General features: G+C 56.9%; 1 protein-coding gene across 1 annotated transcript in view; it reads right to left on the bottom strand.

Moving 5' to 3' along the window:
* Positions 1-1,101: 1,101 nt before the first annotated feature.
* The window catches only part of skic2 (SKI2 subunit of superkiller complex), a 110,382-nt gene continuing 90,117 nt past the window's right edge, over positions 1,102-21,366 (bottom strand). Inside the window, exons 21-29 of the mRNA XM_073034813.1 lie at positions 19,408-19,542; positions 18,807-18,911; positions 17,191-17,347; positions 13,097-13,223; positions 7,502-7,712; positions 6,096-6,206; positions 5,457-5,675; positions 4,800-4,940; positions 1,102-1,357 (exon numbers count right to left, since the gene is read on the bottom strand). Coding sequence (XP_072890914.1) covers positions 1,157-1,357; positions 4,800-4,940; positions 5,457-5,675; positions 6,096-6,206; positions 7,502-7,712; positions 13,097-13,223; positions 17,191-17,347; positions 18,807-18,911; positions 19,408-19,542 — 1,407 coding nt within the window. The 3' untranslated portion in view covers positions 1,102-1,156. The remainder of the gene's footprint in view (positions 1,358-4,799; positions 4,941-5,456; positions 5,676-6,095; positions 6,207-7,501; positions 7,713-13,096; positions 13,224-17,190; positions 17,348-18,806; positions 18,912-19,407; positions 19,543-21,366) is intronic.

Here is a 21,366-nt window from a genome sequence, read left to right as displayed (position 1 = left end):
TATAGGAAACTGATACAGGACTTTGTGATATGGTGCAACTCAAACTACCTGCGTCTCAATATCACCAAGAACAAGGAGATGGTGGTGGACTTTAGGAGATCTAGGCCTCATATGGAGCCAGTGATCATTAATGGAGAATGTGTGGAGCAGGCTAAGACCTACAAGTATCTGGGAGTACAGTTAGACGAGAAGCTAGACTGGACTGCCAACACAGATGCCTTGTGCAGGAAGGCACAGAGTCGACTGTACTTCCTAAGAAGGTTGGCGTCATTCAATGTCTGTAGTGAGATGCTGAAGATGTTCTATAGGTTAGTTGTGGAGAGCGCCCTCTTCTTTGTGGTGGCATGTTGGGGAGGAAGCATTAAGAAGAGGGACGCCTCACGTCTTAATAAGCTGGTAAGGAAGGCGGGCTCTGTCGTGGGCAAAGTACTGGAGAGTTTAACATCGGTAGCTGAGCGAAGGGCGCTGAGTAGGCTACGGTCAATTATGGATAACTCTGAACATCCTCTACATAGCACCATCCAGAGACAGAGAAGCAGTTTCAGCGACAGGTTACTATCGATGCAATGCTCCTCAGACAGGATGAAGAGGTCAATACTCCCCAATGCCATTAGGCTTTACAATTCTACCGCCAGGACTTAAGAACTTTTTAAAAGCTATTATTAATGCTTTTTGAGTTAGTGATTTAGATGCATATCATATTTTTTACTGAGTTAAGTATTGTATGTAATTAGTTTTGCTACAACAAGTGTATGGGACATTGGAAAAAAGTTGAATTTCCCCATGGGGATGAATAAAGTATCTATCTATCTAAAAGGAGGAGGAACAGCAAGACGGAGGAGAGGGGTAAGAGGGCAAGAGGAGGAGGAAAGGGGCAAGGGCAGAAGGGGTGGTAAGGTGGGGCATCGTGCAATATTTTGTGGAGCCCCATGTTTAAGCTGTTGGAAGATAATGCTTTATTGTTACCTCAGGGACTGATACCCCTCCCCATCTCTGCAACCACTTCGCTCCTCACTGTGACGCTCTTGCCTGCTTTCAGTGATGTGTGCTCCTCCCTCTGCCCGTTGTCTGGGACGCGTGACGAAGAGACACACACTGTAGTCTGGTCAGGCTGTTTATTTACACTGTCGGTGAGGGAGTTCCCTCCTTCCCCCGGTCACTGGGTGTATAAGCTGGCAGCAAACACAATGTCCCTCTTGATGAGATTGGACGCTTGCTCCATCTTGGCGTGCAGCGTGGGGTCGCCAATGATGCGGGCCGCGTTGCGCACGTCACGGCATGTCTCGTTAAGCCGCTGGATGCAGCGCACGATGATCCCCTCCTGTACGTCCGTCAGTGTCGTGATCTCGGCGAAAGGCTTTGGGCAGACCGGGCAGAGCTTGGTCAGAGGCGGGGCCAGAGAATCCACCACCCACCTCTATCCCCCCATCGGCCCAGGGACAGGGGACATGGGGGGGGGGGGGGGCCAGAGAATCCACCACCCACCTCTATCCCCCCACCATCGGCCCAGGGACAGGGGACATGGGGGGGGGCCCAGAGAATCCACCACCCACCTCTATCCCCCCATCGGCCCAGGGACAGGGGACACGGGAGGGGCCAGAGAATCCACCACCCACCTCTATCCCCCCATCGGCCCAGGGACAGGGGACATGGGGGGGGGGGGCCAGAGAATCCACCACCCACCTCTATCCCCCCATCGGCCCAGGGACAGGGGACATGGGGGGGGGCCAGAGAATCCACCACCCACCTCTATCCCCCCATCGGCCCAGGGACAGGGGACATGGGGGGGGCCAGAGAATCCACCACCCACCTCTATCCCCCCATCGGCCCAGGGACAGGGGACATGGGGGGGGGGGGCCAGAGAATCCACCACCCACCTCTATCCCCCCATCGGCCCAGGGACAGGGGACATGGGGGGGGTGGCCAGAGAATCCACCACCCACCTCTATCCCCCCATCGGCCCAGGGACAGGGGACATGGGGGGGGTGGCCAGAGAATCCACCACCCACCTCTATCCCCCCATCGGCCCAGGGACAGGGGACATGGAGGGGGGGGGGGCCAGAGAATCCACCACCCACCTCTATCCCCCCATCGGCCCAGGGACAGGGGACATGGGGGGGGGGGCAGACAGAATCCATTACCCACCTCTATCCCCCCATCAGCCCAGGGACAGGGGACATGGGGGGGGTGGCCAGAGAATCCACCACCCACCTCTATCCCCCCATCGGCCCAGGGACAGGGGACATGGGGGGGGTGGCCAGAGAATCCACCACCCACCTCTATCCCCCCCCCATCGGCCCAGGGACAGGGGACATGGGGGGGGCCAGAGAATCCACCACCCACCTCTATCCCCCCATCGGCCCAGGGACAGGGGACATGGGGGGGGTGGCCAGAGAATCCACCACCCACCTCTATCCCCCCATCGGCCCAGGGACAGGGGACATGGAGGGGGGGGGGGGCCAGAGAATCCACCACCCACCTCTATCCCCCCATCGGCCCAGGGACAGGGGACATGGAGGGGGGGGGGCCAGAGAATCCACCACCCACCTCTATCCCCCCCCCATCGGCCCAGGGACAGGGGACACGGGGGGGGCCGACAGAATCCACCACCCACCCGTATTCCCCCCCCATCGGCCCAGGGACAGGGGACACGGGGGTGGGGGGGAGAACTTACCAACCACCCATAATCCCTCCCAGCTGCAGAAAGGCTCAGGGTGGGATGAGGAGGGGAAAGTGGGATGTATGTAGGGGCTAGTGCAGGGGCTTACAGAGAGGGGAGAGAGGTTTCATAGAGACAGGAGTGGTGCAGGGAGCAGAGGGGTCACAGAGACGGGGGAGGGACCAAGGGTCCTGAGGGGGTCACATAGGAAACCTACAGCACAATACAGGCCCTTCGGCCCACAAAGCTGTGCTGAACACCTTCTTACTTTAGAAATTACCGAGGCTTTCCTCGATTCTCTGAGCTCCATGAACCTGTCCAGGAGTCTCTTAAAAGACCCTATCGTATCCGCCTCCACCATCCATTGCCGGCAGCCCATTCCACACACTCACCACTCTCCGAGTAAAAAACTTAGCCCTGACATCCTCTGTACCTACTTCCAAGCACCTTAAAACTGTGCCTTCTCATGCTAGCCTCTCATGCTGGGGAGTAGGTACAGAGGAGATGTCTGGGGCAAGTTTTTTACTCAGAGAGTGGTGAGTGTGTGGAATGGGCTGCCGGCAATGGTTGTGGAGGCGGATACGATAGGGTCTATTAAGAGACTTTTGGATAGGTACATGGAGCTTAGTAAAATAGAGGGTAAGCCTAGTAATTTCTAAGGTGGGGACATGTTCGGCACAACTCTGGGGCCGAAGGGCCTGTATTGCGCTGTAGGTTTTCTATGTTTCTACTTCAGCCCTGGGAAAAAGCCTCTGACTATCCACACGATCAATGCCTCTCATCATCTTATACACCTCTATCAGATCACCTCTCATCCTTCGTCGCTCCAAGGAGAAACGGCCGAGTTCACTCAACCTATTCTCATAAGGCATGCTCCCCAATCCAGGCAACATCCTTGTAAATCTCCTCTGCGCCCTTTCAATGGTTTCCACATCCTTCCTGTAGTGAGGCGACCAGAACTGAGCACAGTATTCCAAGTGGGGTCTGACCAGGGTCCTATATCGCTGCGATATTACCTCTTGGCTCCTAAACTCAATCGCACAATTAATGAAGGCCACTGCATGATATGCCTTCTTAACCACAGGGTCAACCTGCACAGCAGCTTTGAGAGTGCTATGGACTTGGACCACAAGATCCCTCTGATCCTCCACACTGACAAGAGTCTTACTATTAACACTATATTCTGCTATCATATTTGACCTACCAAAATGAAACAACTCACACTTATCTGGGTTGAACTCCATCTGCCACTTCTCAGCCCACTTTTGCATCCTGTCAATGTCCTGTTGTAACCTCTGACAGCCCTCCACACTATCCACAACACCCCCAACCTTTGTGTCATTAGCAGATTTGCCAACCCATCCCTCCACTTCCTCATCCAGGTAATTTATAAAAATTTCAAAGAGTAGGGGTCCCAGAACAGATCCCTGAGGCACACCACTGGTGACCGACCTCCATGCAGAATATGACCCATCTACAACCACTCTTTGCCTTCTGTGGGCAAGTCAGTTCTGGATCCACAAAGCAATGTCCCCTTGGATCCCATGCCTCCTTACTTTCTCAATAAGCCTTGCATGGGGTACCTTATCAAATGCCTTGCTGAAATCCGTATACGCTACCTTCAGACACCTTTAGGGTCTACCTTCATCAATGTGTTTCGTCACACCCTCAAAAAAATTTGTCACAGAGACTGGGAGGTGCCTAGGTTCAGCAGGGGGGGGGTCACAGAGACAGGGAGGTGCCTAGGTTCAGCAGGGGGTCACAGAGACTGGGGGGTGCCTAGGTTCAGCAGGGGGGTCACAGAGACTGGGGGATGCCTAGGGGCCGGGGGGTCACAGAGACTGGAAGGTGCCTAGGGGCCGGGGGGTCACAGAGACTGGGGGATGCCTAGGGGCCGGGGGGTCACAGAGACTGGGAGGTGCCTAGAGGCCAGAGCGGGGTCACAGAGGGAGGGAGGGAGGGAGGACCATAATAGAGACAGGGTGGGTTTTACAAGGATGGAGAGGTGTGGGTGCATGAGGGTGTCATGCCAAGAGTGGTTTGAACGGAGGGAGGGGAGGTCATCGGTCAACCATCTGAAGGAAAGTTTCCCTAGTTCATCCTGTGCGGCAGAGCCGTGGAGACCCATGCCAATACTCACCAGACCCCGTGCCCACTCGTACACCACCTCCACCAGGCCGAACTTCAACTGGTCAACAAAATCCTCCACCGACTCTCTGAGGCCACACTCACGCTGCAGTGTGGCAATCCGCTCCGCCACGCCCCGGATCCTGTCCACGCCCTGCGCAGACAGGAAATGGTCACTTTAGCCTCAGTTCCACCCATTGCCTGACCCTCAGTCCCACCTGTCTACAGAACTACCTGAGCCCGGTTCGAGCTGGACGAGGATGTGGCTAGTCGGGCAGGGAGCAGACGAGGGGACAACTTCTGTCCTTTCCTCCGCACTCGCCTGGGTCCATCCCCACCATCTCTCTGCCAGGGACACCTTCCACCACTCCACTGGGGTCCATACCCCCCCTTCGCCCCTCAGCCCTGGTCCATTCTCCCATCTTTCCCACCTCCACTGGGATTTGTCCTCCCCACACTGCTCTGCCAGGGTCTGTCCTCCTTTTACACCCCTCCGCTGCAGACTGCCCTTTTTCCTCTCTACCGGTGTACGTACCTTCCCCCTTCCCCCACCTCTGCCAGTGTCTGACCCCTACCTCTGCCAGTGTCTGACCCTCCCTTCCCCCCACCCTTGCCGGGGTCACCCTCTCCCTTCCCCCCACCCTTGCCGGGGTCACCCTCTCCCTCTCACCCTTTGCAGGGTCTCGCTGAGCTCAGGCTCCACTTGTGTTTTCTGCTGGAAGACGAGGCAGGAGAGCAGGGCGACGATCTCCTCAGGCCGCAGCTCCGTCAGCACATTCTCCAGCACCATCTCCGTGACGATCAGCTCGTGGTTACTGATCTCACAGGCCACTCGGCCCTTCAACTGCACTGCACAGCTATTGTCAATGTACCTGAGCCTCTTCAGCACCTGAGCAGGAGGGGTTGGGGAAGAGGTAGTGGGGATGGGGCAGTGAGGAGAGGGGAGGGAACCGGGAGGGGGGGCAAGGGTGTAGGACACCAGGGTTAGAAGAGGAAACTCTTTTTTCAACCCCACCCACTACCTCACCCTTAAACGCCTCACTCCCCACACTCAAACACACCTCTGCTGCCCTCAGACCTCCCCACACCCCACAGCAAGCCTTTCTTCTCCCTTCCAACACAGTTCCCCACCCTCCAATGTTCCACTGAACTACACACACACACACACACACACACACACACACACACACACACACACACACACACACACACACACACACACACACACACACACACACACACACACACACACACACACACACACACACTTACTTTCCCCACACTTGTACACCCAGCACCCTGCACCCACCTCCACGCGCTGCTGGTACTCGGGCAGTAAGACCAGGCTCTGGTCTGACAAGAGGAACCGCAGTCGCTCCAACTCCTCCTTCATCAGCATCCGCTGTTGCATCCGCATGTACTGTGGCAGAGGGAGGGGAGGAGAGGCCGGAAATGAGCAGGACAGAGGGAGAGAGATGGGAAAACAGGACAGAGATAGAAACAGGGAGACAGAGACAGAGAGAGAGAGATGGAGAGAGAGGGAGAGAGAAACGGAGACAGAGGGAGAGAGATGGGAAAATAGGACAGAGATAGAAACGGAGACAGAGACAGAGAGAGAGAGATGGAGAGAGAGGGAGAGAGAAACAGAGACAGAGGGAGAGAGATGGGAAAACAGGACAGAGATAGAAACAGGGAGACAGAGACAGAGAGAGAGAGATGGAGAGAGAGGGAGAGAGAAACGGAGACAGAGGGAGAGAGATGGGAAAACAGGACAGAGATAGAAACAGGGAGACAGAGACAGAGAGAGAGAGAGATGGAGAGAGAGGGAGACAGAAACGGGCAGAGAGGCAGATGGAGAGAGAGAAGGTAGACAGAAAGAGTCAAAGATGGGAAAACAGTGGAAAATAGAGAGATGGACAAACAGACAGGAAGGGGAAGAGAGAGAAACGGGGACAGGGAGAGAAAGATGGGGGAGACATGGAGTCAAAAGGAGAGAGAGAGGTCACTGGGGAGCTCTGTCACCCCTTCCTCCCCCAGGGTCACCACTCCTCTGCCCCCACCTTGCCCGGACCCTGGGTTTCTACACCACCCCACACTCCCTGTGATTTGTTTTATTTTTGGTGATGAATTACTTTGAGGGGTGGGAGTAGTTTTATTGCTGAGGCATCAGTTAGAGAAGCACAGAGCATGGACAGGAGGGTGGGGACTGGGGGCAGGATCGGAAAGAGCTGCAGAAAGTTGTAAACTCAGCCAGCTGCATAATGGGGACAAGCCTCCCCAGATCCAGGACATCTTCAAAAGGCAATTCCTCAAGAAGATGACATCTGTCATTCAGGATCCCCATCACCCAGGACAGGAGGGACAGGAGCCTGAAGGCATACACTCGTTTCAAAAATAGCTTCTTCCCCTCTGCTATCAGATTTCTGATCGATCTAATGATCATTTTTGCTTTTTTCCCCCCACATGACTTACTGTAACTTTGTGTTGTTCTCTCTGTGCCTTGTGGTACGTCGGGGGGCAACCCCGCCATTCCTTCAATGAATGGAAAGCGTGCAAGGGCCGCCAGGACTCGAAACCGAGGCCGCTCACCTCGAAGTCCAGTGCAGACGCCACTACCCCACCGGCCGGCTATCAGTAATTTTTATACATATATTGCACTATTCTGCAGCCACAAAATAACAAACTTTGCGAGGTATGTCGGTGACCGTGCCGTACCTCAGTGGTAAACTTGGGGCTGTGGACGCAGGTAAACGTGCCAAGGGAGCCCTCCAGCTGGCGTGCTCTGCTGTAGCCCTCCACCAGGTCCAGGTCCTTCAGCTGCAGGTCGCTGACCGGGTCCAGACTGGCAATGCCGCCTGGGCTGCCCTCGGCCAGACGCAGCAGCTCCTGCGTTGCCGTGGTGACCGACGGTCCAGGCGGATCGTTCCTGTAAGAACACAGAGCATGCGTTAGACTTTGCCCCTCATCTACCTGAACCACAAACCCCTCCGCTACCCGTCAGTTCGGGGCATCAGCTGCCCTCCTCCAGCCATCACTAACACTTGTAACCCTCAACCATTACCAATAGAGGCAGTGTTCATGAACTGTTCAGAAAGGTGGTGGCAGAGGGGAAGAAGATGTTCCTGAATCATTGAGTGTGGGCCTTCAAGGTCGAGCTGCAGAAAAGGAGGAAGTCATGGAGGGATTGTCTACGATGTCTCTGTGGGTGGAAGTTAGGAACAGGAAGGGGTTAATAACTCTAGAGTGTTTTTTATTGATCACCCAATAGTGACAGGGACATCGAGAAGCAGATAGGGAGACAGATTCTAGAAAGGAGTAATAACAACAGTGTATATGGATTTCAGCAAGGCATTTGATAAGGTACCCCATGCAAAGCTTATTCAGAAAGTAAGGAGGCATGGGATCCAAGGGGACATTGCTTTGTGGATCAAGAGCTGGCTTGCCCACAGAAGGCAAAGAGTGGTTACAGACGGGTCATATTCTGCATGGAGGTCAGTCACCAGTGGTGTGCCTCAGGATCTGTTCTAGGACCCTTACTCTTTGTGATTTTTATTTGACCTGGATGAGGAAGTGGAGGGTCGGGTTAGTAAATTTGCTGATGACACAAAGGTTGGAGGTGTTGTGGGTAGTGTGGAGGGCTGTCAGAGGTTACAGCGGGACATTGATAGGATGCAAAACTGCGCTGAGAAGTGGCAGATAGAGTTCAACCCAGATAAGTGTGAGGTGTTTCCTTTTGATAGGTCAAATATGATGGCAGAACAGTGCGGAGGATCAGTTGGATTTTGTGGTCCAAGTCCATAGGACACTCAAAGCTGCTGTGCAAGTTGACTCTGTGGCTAAGAAAGCATACAGTGCATTGGCCTTCATAGGATTGAATTTCGTAGCCGAGAGGTAATGTTGCAGCTATATAGGACCCTGGTCAGACCCCACTTGGAGTATTGTGCTCAGTTCTGGTCGCCTCATTGCAGGAAGGATGTGGAAAAAATAGAAAGGGTGCCGAGGAGATTTACAAGGATGTTGCCTGGATTGGGGAGCATGCCTTATGAGAATAGGTTGAGTGAACTCGGCCTTTTCTCCTTGGAGCGACGGAGGATGAGAGGTGATCTGATAGAGGTGTATAAGATGATGAGAAGCATTGATCCTGTGGATAGTCAGAGGCTTTTTCCCAGGGCTGAAATGGCTAACACGAGAGGACACATTTTTAAGGTGCTTGGAAGTAGGTACAGAGGAGATGTCAATGGGTAAGTTTTTTTTCTAAACGCAGAGAGTGGAATGGGCTACTGGCAACGGTGGTGGAGGCGGATATGATAGGGTCTTTTAAGAGACTCTTGGACAGGTACATGGAGCTTAGAGGGCTGTTGGTAACCCTAGGTAATTTCTAAAGTAAGGACATGTTCGGCACAGCTTTGTGGGCCAAAGGGCCTGTAATGTGCTGTAGGTTTTCAATGTTTCTATGTCCACATCGCTCCAGATCCCCAATGATTCTCTGGATCCTTGCCTTACTTATTGGGAGACCAGTCAGTGCAGATTGGAAATAACATCTCCTCCTTGTTGACAATCTGCACAGCCACACCTCAAGGTCTTATCCGTGGATTCAGACTCAAAGATTCCTTTGCACATCAAATTTATAGTCATAGAAAAGTGCAGCATAGAAACAAGCCTTTCGGCCCAATTAGTCCATGCTGAGCCATTTAAACTCCCTTCCATATACCTATCTACATTGCTCGCACGCACTGGCAGCTCCTTACACACTCTCATCACCCTCGGAGTGAAGCGTTGAATGTTTCACCTTTCACCCTTAATCCATGACCTCCAGTTGTAATCTCAACCAACCTCAGTGGAAAAAACCTGCTTGTATTTACCCCATCCCTCATCACTTTGTACTTCTCTATCAAATCTCCCCTCAATCTTCTACATTCCTAGGAATAAAGTCCTAACCTATTCCATCTTTCTTCATAACTCAGGTTCCCCAGACCTAGTAACATCCTTGTAAATTTTCTCGGTACTCTTCGACCATATTTACATCTTTCCTGTAGATAGGTGACCAATACTCCAAGCAACACACACAAAATACTGGAGGAACTGATAAAGGGTCACAGCCGGGTTACAATGGGCCATTGACAGGATACAGAGCTGGGTTACAATGGGCCATTGACAGGATACAGAGCCGGGTTACAATGGGCCATTGACAGGATACAGAGCTGGGTTACAATGGGCCATTGACAGGATACAGAGCTGGGTTACAATGGGCCGTTGACAGGATACAGAGCTGGGTTACAATGGGCCGTTGACAGGATACAGAGCCGGGTTACAATGGGCCATTGACAGGATACAGAGCTGGGTTACAATGGGCCATTGACAGGATACAGAGCTGGGTTACAATGGGCCATTGACAGGATACAGAGCTGGGTTACAATGGGCCATTGACAGCATACAGAGCTGGGTTACAATGGGCCATTGACAGGATACAGAGCTGGGTTACAATGGGCCATTGACAGGATACAGAGCTGGGTTACAATGGGCCATTGACAGGATACAGAGCTGGGTTACAATGGGCCATTGACAGGATACAGAGCTGGGTTACAATGGGCCATTGACAGGATACAGAGCTGGGTTACAATGGGCCATTGACAGGATACAGAGCTGGGTTACAATGGGCCATTGACAGCATACAGAGCTGGGTTACAATGGGCCATTGACAGGATACAGAGCTGGGTTACAATGGGCCATTGACAGGATACAGAGCTGGGTTACAATGGGCCATTGACAGGATACAGAGCTGGGTTACAATGGGCCATTGACAGGATACAGAGCTGGGTTACAATGGGACATTGACAGGATACAGAGCTGGGTTACAATGGGCCGTTGACAGGATACAGAGCTGGGTTACAATGGGCCGTTGACAGCATACAGAGCTGAGTTACAATGGGCCGTTGACAGGATACAGAGCTGGGTTACAATGGGCCATTGACAGCATACAGAGCTGAGTTACAATGGGCCATTGACAGGATACAGAGCTGGGTTACAATGGGCCGTTGACAGCATACAGAGCTGGGTTACAATGGGCCATTGACAGGATACAGAGCTGGGTTACAATGGGCCGTTGACAGCATACAGAGCTGGGTTACAATGGGCCATTGACAGGATACAGAGCTGGGTTACAATGGGCCATTGACAGGATACAGAGCTGGGTTACAATGGGCCATTGACAGGATACAGAGCTGGGTTACAATGGGCCGTTGACAGCATACAGAGCTGGGTTACAATGGGCCATTGACAGGATACAGAGCTGGGTTACAATGGGCCGTTGACAGCATACAGAGCTGAGTTACAATGGGCCATTGACAGGATACAGAGCTGAGTTACAATGGGCCATTGACAGGATACAGAGCTGAGTTACAATGGGCCGTTGACAGGATACAGAGCTGGGTTACAATGGGCCATTGACAGGATACAGAGCTGGGTTACAATGGGCCATTGACAGGATACAGAGCTGGGTTGAGACAGCGCGACTGTCCCCACCGTTCGAAACAGCGCGACGGTCCCCACCGTTCGGGACGGCGCGACTGCCCACACCGTTCGGGACGGCGCGACGGTCCCCACCGTTTGGGGCGGCGCGACTGTCCACACCATTCGGGAGGGCGCGACGGTCCCCCACCGTTCGGGAGGGTGCGACTGTCCCCACCGTTCGGGAGGGCGCGACTGTCCACACCGTCACCGTTCGGGAGGGCGCGACTGTCCACACCGTTCGGGAGGGCGCGACGGTCCCCACCTTTCGGGACATCGCGATGGTCCCCACCGTTCGGGACGGCGCGACTGTCCCACACCGTTCGGGACGGCGGGACTGTCCCCACCGTTCGGGACGGCGCGACGGTCCCCACCGTTCGGGACGGCGCGACGGTCCCCACCGTTCGGGACGGCGCGACGGTCCCCACCGTTCGGGACGGCGCGACGGTCCCCACCGTCCGGAACATCGCGACTGTCCACACCGTTCGGAACAGTGTGACAGTTCCCACCGTTTGGAACAGCGTGACTGTCCGCACTATTTAGAATAGTGTGATATTCTGCGCTGTTAGGAATACCATTTAGAAAGCTGAATGCAGGGTTGTTAGCAGTGGGGGAACAAAGGAATCTTGTGGTCCAGTCTTCAAAGATGCCAAGCAAGGTGATAGGGTGGTTACGAAGGAATGCAGTGTGTTTCGTTACTTGGGAAACTCTGTTGAAAAGGCATGAGGTAACGTTTCAGCTCTACAAGACCCTAGTTAGACCACGTCCTGTCTAAGTCATCAGTTCTGTTCACCTTATTATAGGAAGGATGTGAAAGCTTTAGAGAGGGTGCAGAGGGATTTATCAGGATGCTGCCTGGATTTGTGAGGATAGGGTGAGTGAGCTAGGCCTATCCTCTGTACAGCAAAGTCAGCTGAGACTTGACTTGATAGAGGTGTACAAGATGATGAGAGGCATCGATCGAGTGGACAGTCAGAAACTTTTCGCCAGAGTGGAAGTGGTTATAATAAGGAGCTTAATTTTAAGATAAACTGGGTCGACAGGAGTTAATCACACTGGGGAGGTTACAAACCCCTACAACAACACAGCATTGGATTAGGGTGCATAATTGTTTATATTAGTTAAACTCTTCCAGGTTTGCTTATAATTTGACATAATCCCCGACACATGTGTACTGTTCAGTAATTATAGTTATTGCTAATTATGTATTATATATTGTTGTTCTGTCGCATGTGTCGAGCACTTGAATCTGGTTACTTCATTGGTGAATTGTTATCACTGCAATGGTTTCATCTCCAGTCTGAGTGTGAGACGAAAAGAATGATTTTACTTTGTGTTCCTTAACAGTGAATAAAATGCCCATAACAGCCACGTGCGAGGCGCCAGCCTTGACTTCGACAACACCTCTGGATCAACATCACCACGTCCAACAAATGACACTTACTGGGGGTAAGGGAGAGACGGGGGGGGGGTGGTTTCCCAGACCCGGACACTCACTGGAAGGGGTAATGGAGGGACAGATGGGGTTTCACAGACCCGGACACTCACTGGAAGGGGTAATGGAGGGACAGATGGGGTTTCCCAGACCCGGACACTCACTGGAAGGGGTAATGGAGGGACAGATGGGGTTTCACAGACCTGTTCACTCACTGGAAGGGGTAATGGAGGGACAGATGGGTTTCACAGACCCGGTCACTCACTGGAAGGGGTAATGGAGGGATGGGGGGGGGGGGTTTCACAGACTCTACACATACTGAAGGAGCTAAGGCAGGAAGAGAGGCTTTTCTCGGAACAGACACTCACCTGAAGCGGGGTACCTGTCTCTTTTTGAAGTCGTCGATGATTTTGTCTGTGTTGATTCGCAGTGTCTTCACTGTGATGCTGCTGATATCTGCGAGTGAGAGCTTCACCACCGTGTGGCCACAGGGTCCTGGTACAGGGATGGTCAGACGTGAGGATCAGTCAGCTAACCTCCTCATGCTCCCCGTCCCCATCACAGAGGGGCAACTCCACCCCGCTTTCTGGTCCTCTCTCTCCTGGGTGGGAATATCTCAGAGAATCTATCTTGGGGCCAACATATCGATGCAGATGCAGAGAAGGCACCATGGTGGCTATATCTCATTTGGCATATCAAATTTCTACAGCTGTACCGTGGAGAGCATTGTGACTGGCTGCATCACTGTCCGGTATGGAGGACAGGATTGAATACTGAGTGGGGATGGGACTCAGGTGGGATGCAGACAGGGCCGGGGAGGGGAGGGGAGCGGACAGGGCCGGGGAGGGGAGGCCAGTGGACAGGGTCGGGGAGGGGAGGCGAGAGGACAGGGACGGTGAGGGGAGGCAAGTGGACAGGGTCGGGGAGGGGAGGTGAGAGGACAGGGCCGGGGAGGGGAGGCCAGTGGACAGGGTCGGGGAGGGGAGGCGAGAGGACAGGGCCGGGGAGGGGAGGGGAGCGGACAGGGTCGGGGAGGGGAGGGGAGCGGACAGGGTCGGGGAGGGGAGGCGAGAGGACAGGGACGGGGAGGGGAGGCGAGTGGACAGGGCTGGGGAGGGGGAGCGGACAGGGCCGGGGAGGGGAGGCCAGTGGACAGGGTCGGGGTGGGGAGGCGAGAGGACAGGGACGGGGAGGGGAGGCGAGTGGACAGGGCTGGGGAGGGGGAGCGGACAGGGCCGGGGAGGGGAGGCCAGTGGACAGGGTCGGGGTGGGGTGCAGACAGGGCCGGGGAGGGGGAGCGGAGCGGACAGGGCCGGGGAGGGGGTGCGGACAGAGCCGGGCAGGGGAGTGGACGGGGCCGGGGAGGGGAGGCCAGTGGACAGGGTCGGGGTGGGATGCAGAAAGGGCCGGGGAGGGGAGGGGGAGTGGACAGGGCCGGGGAGGGGAGGCGAGTGGACAGAGTCAGGGAGGGGGAGTGGTCAGGGCCGGGGAGGGGAGGGGAGCGGACAGGGCCGGGGAGGGGAGGCGAGTGGACAGAGTCAGGGAGGGGGAGTGGTCAGGGCCGGGGAGGGGAGGGGGAGTGGACAGGGCCGGGGAGGGGAGGGGAGCGGACAGGGCCGGGGAGGGGAGGGGAGCGGACAGGGCCGGGGAGGGGAGGCGAGTGGACAGAGTCAGGGAGGGGGAGTGGTCAGGGCCGGGGAGGGGAGGGGGAGTGGACAGGGCCGGGGAGGGGAGGGGGAGTGGACAGGGCCGGGGAGGGGAGGGGGAGTGGACAGGGCCGGGGAGGGGAGGGGAGCGGACAGGGCCGGGGAGGGGAGGCCAGTGGACAGGGCCGGGGAGGGGAGGCGAGAGGACAGGGACGGGGAGGGGAGGCGAGTGGACAGGGTCGGGGAGGGGAGGGGAGCGGACAGGGCCGGGGAGGGGAGGGGGAGCGGACAGGGCCGGGGAGGGGAGGGGAGCGGACAGGGTCGGGGAGGGGAGGCGAGAGGACAGGGACGGGGAGGGGAGGGGAGTGGACAGGGCCGGGGAGGGGAGGGGGAGTGGACAGGGCCGGGGAGGGGAGGGGGAGCGGACAGGGCTGGGGAGGGGAGGGGAGCGGACAGGGTCGGGGAGGGGAGGGGAGCGGACAGGGTCGGGGAGGGGAGGCGAGAGGACAGGGACGGGGAGGGGAGGCGAGTGGACAGGGCTGGGGAGGGGGAGCAGACAGGGCCGGGGAGGGGAGGCCAGTGGACAGGGTCAGGGTGGGGTGCAGACAAGGCCGGGGAGGGGGTGCGGACACAGCCGGGGAGGGGGAGCGGAGCGGACAGGGCCGGGGAGGGGGTGCAGACAGGGCCGGGCAGGGGAGTGGACGGGGCCGGGGAGGGGAGGCCAGTGGACAGGGTCGGGGTGGGATGCAGAAAGGGCCGGGGAGGGGAGGGGAGCGGACAGGGCTGGGGAGGGGAGGGGAGTGGACAGAGTCAGGGAGGGGGAGTGGACAGGGTCGGGGAGGGGAGGCGAGTGGACAGGGACGGGGAGGGGAGGCGAGTGGACAGGGCCGGGGAGGGGGAGTGGACAGGGCCGGGGAGGGGGAGCGGACAGGGCCGGGGAGGGGGAGCGGACAGGGCCGGGGAGGGGAGGCCAGTGGACAGGGTCGGGGTGGGGTGCAGACAGGGCCGGGCAGGGGAGTGGACGGGGCCGGGGAGGGGTGCGGACGGGGCCGGGCAGGGGAGTGGACGGGGCCGGGGAGGGGAGGGGTGCGGACAGGGCCGGGGAGGGGGAGTGGACGGGGCCGGGGAGGGGAGTGGACGGGGCCGGGGAGGGGTGCGGACGGGGCCGGGGAGGGGCGGGGAGTGGACGGGGCCGGGGAGGGGAGGGGAGTGGACGGGGCCGGGCAGGGGAGTGGACGGGGCCGGGGAGGGGAGGGGAGTGGACGGGGCCGGGGAGGGGAGGGGTGCGGACAGGGCCGGGGAGGGGAGGGGTGCGGACAGGGCCGGGGAGGGGAGGGGTGCGGACAGGGCCGGGGAGGGGAGGCAAGTGGACAGGGCCGGGGAGGGGAGGTGAGCGGACAGGGCCGGGGAGGGGAGGGGAGTGGACGGGGCCGGGCAGGGGAGTGGACGGGGCCGGGAAGGGGAGTGGACGGGGCCGGGGAGGGGAGCGGAGCGGACAGGGCCGGGGAGGGGAGGGGAGCGGACAGGGCCGGGGAGGGGAGGGCAGCGGACAGGGCCAGGGAGGGGAGGGGGAGTGGACAGGGCCGCGGAGGGGAGGCAAGTGGACAGGACCGGGGAGGGGGAGCGGAGCGGACAGGGCCGGGGAGGGGAGGGGGAATGGACAGGGCCGGGGAGGGGAGGCGAGCGGACAGGGCCGGGGAGGGGAGGGGTGCGGACAGGGCCGGGGAGGGGAGGCAAGTGGACAGGACCGGGGAGGGGAGCGGAGCGGACAGGGCCGGGGAGGGGAGGGGGAGCGGACAGGGCCAGGGAGGGGAGCGGAGCGGACAGGGCTGGGGAGGGGAGGTGAGCGGACAGGGCCGGGGAGGGGGAGTGGACAGGGCCGGGGAGGGGGAGAGGACAGGACCGGGGAGGGGGAGAGGACAGGACCGGGGAGGGGAGGTGAGCGGACAGGGCCGGGGAGGGGGAGTGGACAGGACCGGGGAGGGGAGGTGAGCGGACAGGGCCGGGGAGGGGAGTGGAGTGGACGGGGCCGGGCAGGGGAGTGGACGGGGCCGGGAAGGGGAGTGGACGGGGCCGGGGAGGGGAGGTGAGCGGACAGGGCCGGGGAGGGGAGTTGAGCGGACAGGGCCGGGGAGGGGAGTGGAGCAGACAGGGCCGGGGAGGGGAGGTGAGCGGACAGGGCCGGGGAGGGGAGTTGAGCGGACAGGGCCGGGGAGGGGAGTGGAGCAGACAGGGCCGGGGAGGGGAGTGGAGCAGACAGGGCCGGGGAGGGGAGGTGAGCGGACAGGGCCGGGGAGGGGGAGTGGACAGGGCCGGGGAGGGGAGGTGAGCGGACAGGGCCGGGGAGGGGAGGTGAGCGGACAGGGCCGGGGAGGGGAGTTGAGCGGACAGGGCCGGGGAGGGGAGTGGAGCAGACAGGGCCGGGGAGGGGAGGTGAGCGGACAGGGCCGGGGAGGGGGAGTGGACAGGGCCGGGGAGGGGAGGTGAGCGGACAGGGCCGGGGAGGGGTGCGGACAGGGCCGGGTAGGGGAGGTGAGCGGACAGGGCCGGGGAGGGGAGGTGAGCGGACAGGGCCGGGGAGGGGAGTTGAGCGGACAGGGCCGGGGAGGGGAGTGGAGCAGACAGGGCCGGGGAGGGGAGGTGAGTGGACAGGGCCGGGGAGGGGGAGTGGACAGGGCCGGGGAGGGGGAGTGGACAGGGCCGGGGAGGGGAGGTGAGCGGACAGGGCCGGGTAGGGGAGGTGAGCGGACAGGTGTCGGGGAGGGGTGGGTTATGTGACGAGGCCAGTGTGTGCACCAAGGTGTGAACTCACTCACCCTCGGGCAGGAAGAGCTTGTTGGCGAGCAGCTGATCAGGGGTGGGAGCTGTCGAGGAATCCACACCCCCTTCCCTCTCCTCCTCCTGTTCCTCGCCTCCTCGCGAATCGCACAGCACAAGGGTGGTGAATGAGCGGTTGCTTGAGTCGCCGGAAACCTAAGGGAGAAGGGACTGTGGGACAACCCCTTGTGCCTTCCCTCCCTCACCCACCCAGAGCCAGACGAGAGAGTCACAGCCAGTTGACTACCCACCCCTCATCCCCCCAGCCCCAAATCTCACCGCAGGATACCCAGCAGCCTGAACCTCAAGAGAGAGTACAAAGAAAATTCACAAGGACTTTGCTGGGACCTCAGTTATTGGGAAAGGTTGAATTGATTCGGAATTCATACCCTGGAGAGTTTGAAAATAAGGGGAGATATGACAGGGTTAATGCAAGCAGGCTTTTTCCACCGAGGTTGGGTGAGACTAGAACTGCAGATCATGGGTTAAGGGTGAAAGGTGAAATGTTTAAAGGGATCACGAGGGGGAACATCTTCACTCAGAGGGTAGGGAATCTATGGAATTCATTGCGGAGACCAAGCCATTGAGTGTATTTAAAGTGGAGTTTGATAGGTTCTTGATTAGTCAAAGGTTATGGTGTGAAGGCAGGAGAATGGGGTTGAGAGGGATAAATCAGCCATGATGGAATGGTGGAGCAGACTCGATGGGCTGAATGGCCTAATTCTGCTCCTAAGTCTTATGGCGTGGGTTATTTCTTTTTTTTAAAGTAACTGAGTTTAAAGTCTCCAGCTGGAGTCTAGTTAAACAGTTGTGGCTGCTCACTGTCCTAGGACAGACCTCGGGTTACCCATGAAGTTGGAGCTGGAGGCCTAATTTACCGTTGAAGGACTGTGGGTGGGAGGGAGGAACGGGGCTTGTTTTGCTGTTGTGGTCTGTGTTGAACTGTGGACATGCTATGTTGTCATCCTTGTGTTCTGTTCACAAACAGGAGAAAATCTGCAGATGCTGGATATCTGAGCAACACATACAAAATGCTTCTGTGGAAAAGATGCCAAAGGATTTTGGTCTGAAACATTGACTGCACTGTTTTCCGTATCCTGGTGCATCTTGCCGGCTGAGTTCCTCCAGCATTTTGTGCGTGCTGCTTAGGGTTTGCTGGTTGTTCATGCAATAAAGCATTTCCCTGCCTGTTCCAATGTACATGTGGTAACGAAATAGATCTGGAAAGCAGGTAACGCCTGTTAGAGGCTGGAGAACTGCAGCTTCTCAGAGAGCACAAAGCCACGTACAAGCACACCGTGTGGGGCCGCGGTAGCGTGACACTATTACACCTCAGGACAGAGTTCAGAATTCAATTCCAGCATCATTTGTGAGCAAGCTTGTCTGTTCCTCCCCAGGGGCGCGTTGGGCTCTGCCAGGTGCTCCTCTTTCCTCCCACAGTCCGTTTGTAGGTCAATTGGTTGTAGGAAAGTACAACACAGAAACAGCCCATCTAATCTGTGGAAACACCTAAACTGGCTACTCATTGTAAATTGTCCTGCGATTGGGCTGAGGTTAAAGCGGTGGGTTCACACACACACGTAGACAGACGGATATCCCATCCCCTCACTCCTACCTGCAGGATCACTCCCAGCGCATTCCTGTGCTGCTGATTTTTAACCACCACCACTCGCCCGGCAGACAAAGCCTTCACCCCACTCGTCGACTCCATCACTTTCTTCTGCAAAGTAATGGGGTGCAGATCGTCACAGAAAACCACCCCATCAGAAGCACGGCTCCAGTAACTCCATCATTCCCGACACCGCGTGGAGTTTGCAGGTTCAACCAGTGAATGCGTGGGCTTCACCCGGTTTCTGCCTACCACCCAAATGTGCCCCGGCTGCTGGTGAATCGGCCGATGCAAGGAGCCGCCAGTGTGTAGGTGAGTACTAGAAACCGGGGGACGGCGGGGGAGTTTCTACTAACTCTGCAGGGCGACGCGGTAGTGCAGAGGTTAGCGCAACGCTTTGGTCTGAGCTCAATTCCCGCCAATGTCAGTAACAAGTCTGTAGGTTCTCCCCGCGGTCACGCGGGTTTCCTCCCACAGTCCGAAGCTGTGCGCGGTATTTATGGAAGTGTGGTGACACTCGCAGGCGCCGTTGCCAAGACCCTTCATTCACGATCGTTTGGCGCCACACTGGGTCTGGAATACCCGAGGGAGCGGTGCCGAGGTGTACCTGCAGAGAGGTCCGCGTGTACAGGAGCTCCCGTACGGTGATGTAGTAGTGCTCTAGGTCACTCAGCTGCCCAACACACTCCACGTCCACGTTGGCCAGCTTCTTGGTCAGGTCTTGGACCCGCTGCTCGTATATCTGCAAGGTAAACGATTCCACCTGTAACCTCTCTTCACAGCTCAAACCCTGGAGTCCCAGCCGGGGTAATACCCTCATGGGCCACCCAAGCAGGGTGGCGTGGATAGCATAACGCCTCACAGCACCAGTAACCTGGGTTCATTTCCTGCCACTGTCCGTAAGGAGTTAGTACATTCTCCCTGACCTCTGGGTGCTCCAGTTTCCTCTCACAGTCCAAAGACATGCCGGTTAGGGTTAGTGAGCTGTGGCATGCTATGTTGGCACAGACTGTCCCCGGCACAATCCTGGGATTGCGAAGGCTCATAAATCCAATGACACATTTCTCCGTGTTTTCACGTTGAAATAAAATCTATCAATCTCTCTGAATGTTTACTGCATCCTTTCCAGATTAACGTCATTCTTCCAGTAGTGGGGTGACACTTTATGGTCTCGACAACATGCCTACCCACTACTGTGCTCAATGCTCTGTCTGCTGAAGGCCAACGTGCCAAACGCCTTCTTCCCCACCCTGTCTACCTGTGTTCCCGTCAGTGAACTGTCTTTGTATCAGTGTCTCTTTGCTCTACAGCACCCCACCATTCACTGAGCATGTCCTGCCCTGGTTTAATTTCCCAAAATCCGCCTCACATTTGCTCACGTTGAACCCCGGGTTGGGGGAGTTGGCCCGTCCCAGCGGTGCTTGCTCGGCGGAAGGCAAGCTGAACTGCATTCATCCGTTGCTGCACTAGCAGGTGATGCATTGTTCTCGCAGAAACGCGGCTCCAGGCCAACGACCCAGGCGCCATCGACAGGCCACTTGGACTGTTCTTGTGACTGTGTTTTCTGCTTCCATAACTATATGGGTTACGTATGTTATGTGTGACTATGTCTTCTGCTCTGTAATTTTATGGGTTATATGTGCTGTGTGAAACTGTATAGAAACATAGAAAGCCTACAGCACAGTACAGGCGCTTCATCCCACAATGCTGAGCCGAACATGTCCCAACCTTGGAACTACCTAGGCTTTACCCATAGCCTTCTATTTTTCTAAGCTCCATGTAGCCATCCAGGAGTCTCTTAAAAGACCATATCGTTTCCGCTCCCAACACCAGCAGCCCATTCCACTCACTCACGACTCTCTGCGTAAAAAACTTACCCCTGACATCTCCTCTGTACCTACTTCCAAGCACCTTAAAACTATGCCCCCTCGTGCTAGCCATTTCAGCCCTGGGAAAAAGCCTCTGACTATCCACAGGATCAATGCCGTTCGTTATCTTGTATACTTCTCATCATCCGTCACTCCAAGGAGAAAAGGCCAAGTTCATTCAACCTAATCTCTTAAGGCATTCTCCCCAATCCAGGCAACATCCTGGTAAATCTCCTCTGCGCCCTTTCTATGGTTTCCACATCCTTCCTGTAGTGAGGCGACCAGAACTGAGCACAGTACTCCAAGTGGGGTCTGACCAGGGTCCTATATCGCTGCAACATTACCTCTTGGCTCCTAACCTCAATCCCACAATTGATGAAGGCCAATGCACCGTATCCCCTCTTAACCAGAGTCAAGCTGTGTAGCAGCTTTGAGCATCCTATGGACTCGGACCCCAAGATCCCTCTGATCTTCCCCACTGCCAAGTCTTAGGATTAATACTATATTCTGCCATCATATCTGACCTACCAAAATGAACCATCTCACATTTACTTGGCTTGAACTCCACCCGCCATTTCTCAGCCCAGTTATGCATCCTGTCAATGTCCAGTTGTAACCTCTGACAGCCTCCACACTATCCACAACAACCCCAACCTTTGTGTCATCACAAAGTATTCATTAAGTACCTCCGCCATTTC

The sequence above is a fragment of the Hemitrygon akajei genome, chromosome 2, assembly GCF_048418815.1.
Source record: "Hemitrygon akajei chromosome 2, sHemAka1.3, whole genome shotgun sequence".
NCBI classification, from domain to species: domain Eukaryota; kingdom Metazoa; phylum Chordata; class Chondrichthyes; order Myliobatiformes; family Dasyatidae; genus Hemitrygon; species Hemitrygon akajei.
Note: the sequence above shows the minus strand (reverse complement) of the source record. Positions and strands in the feature narration are given on the sequence as shown.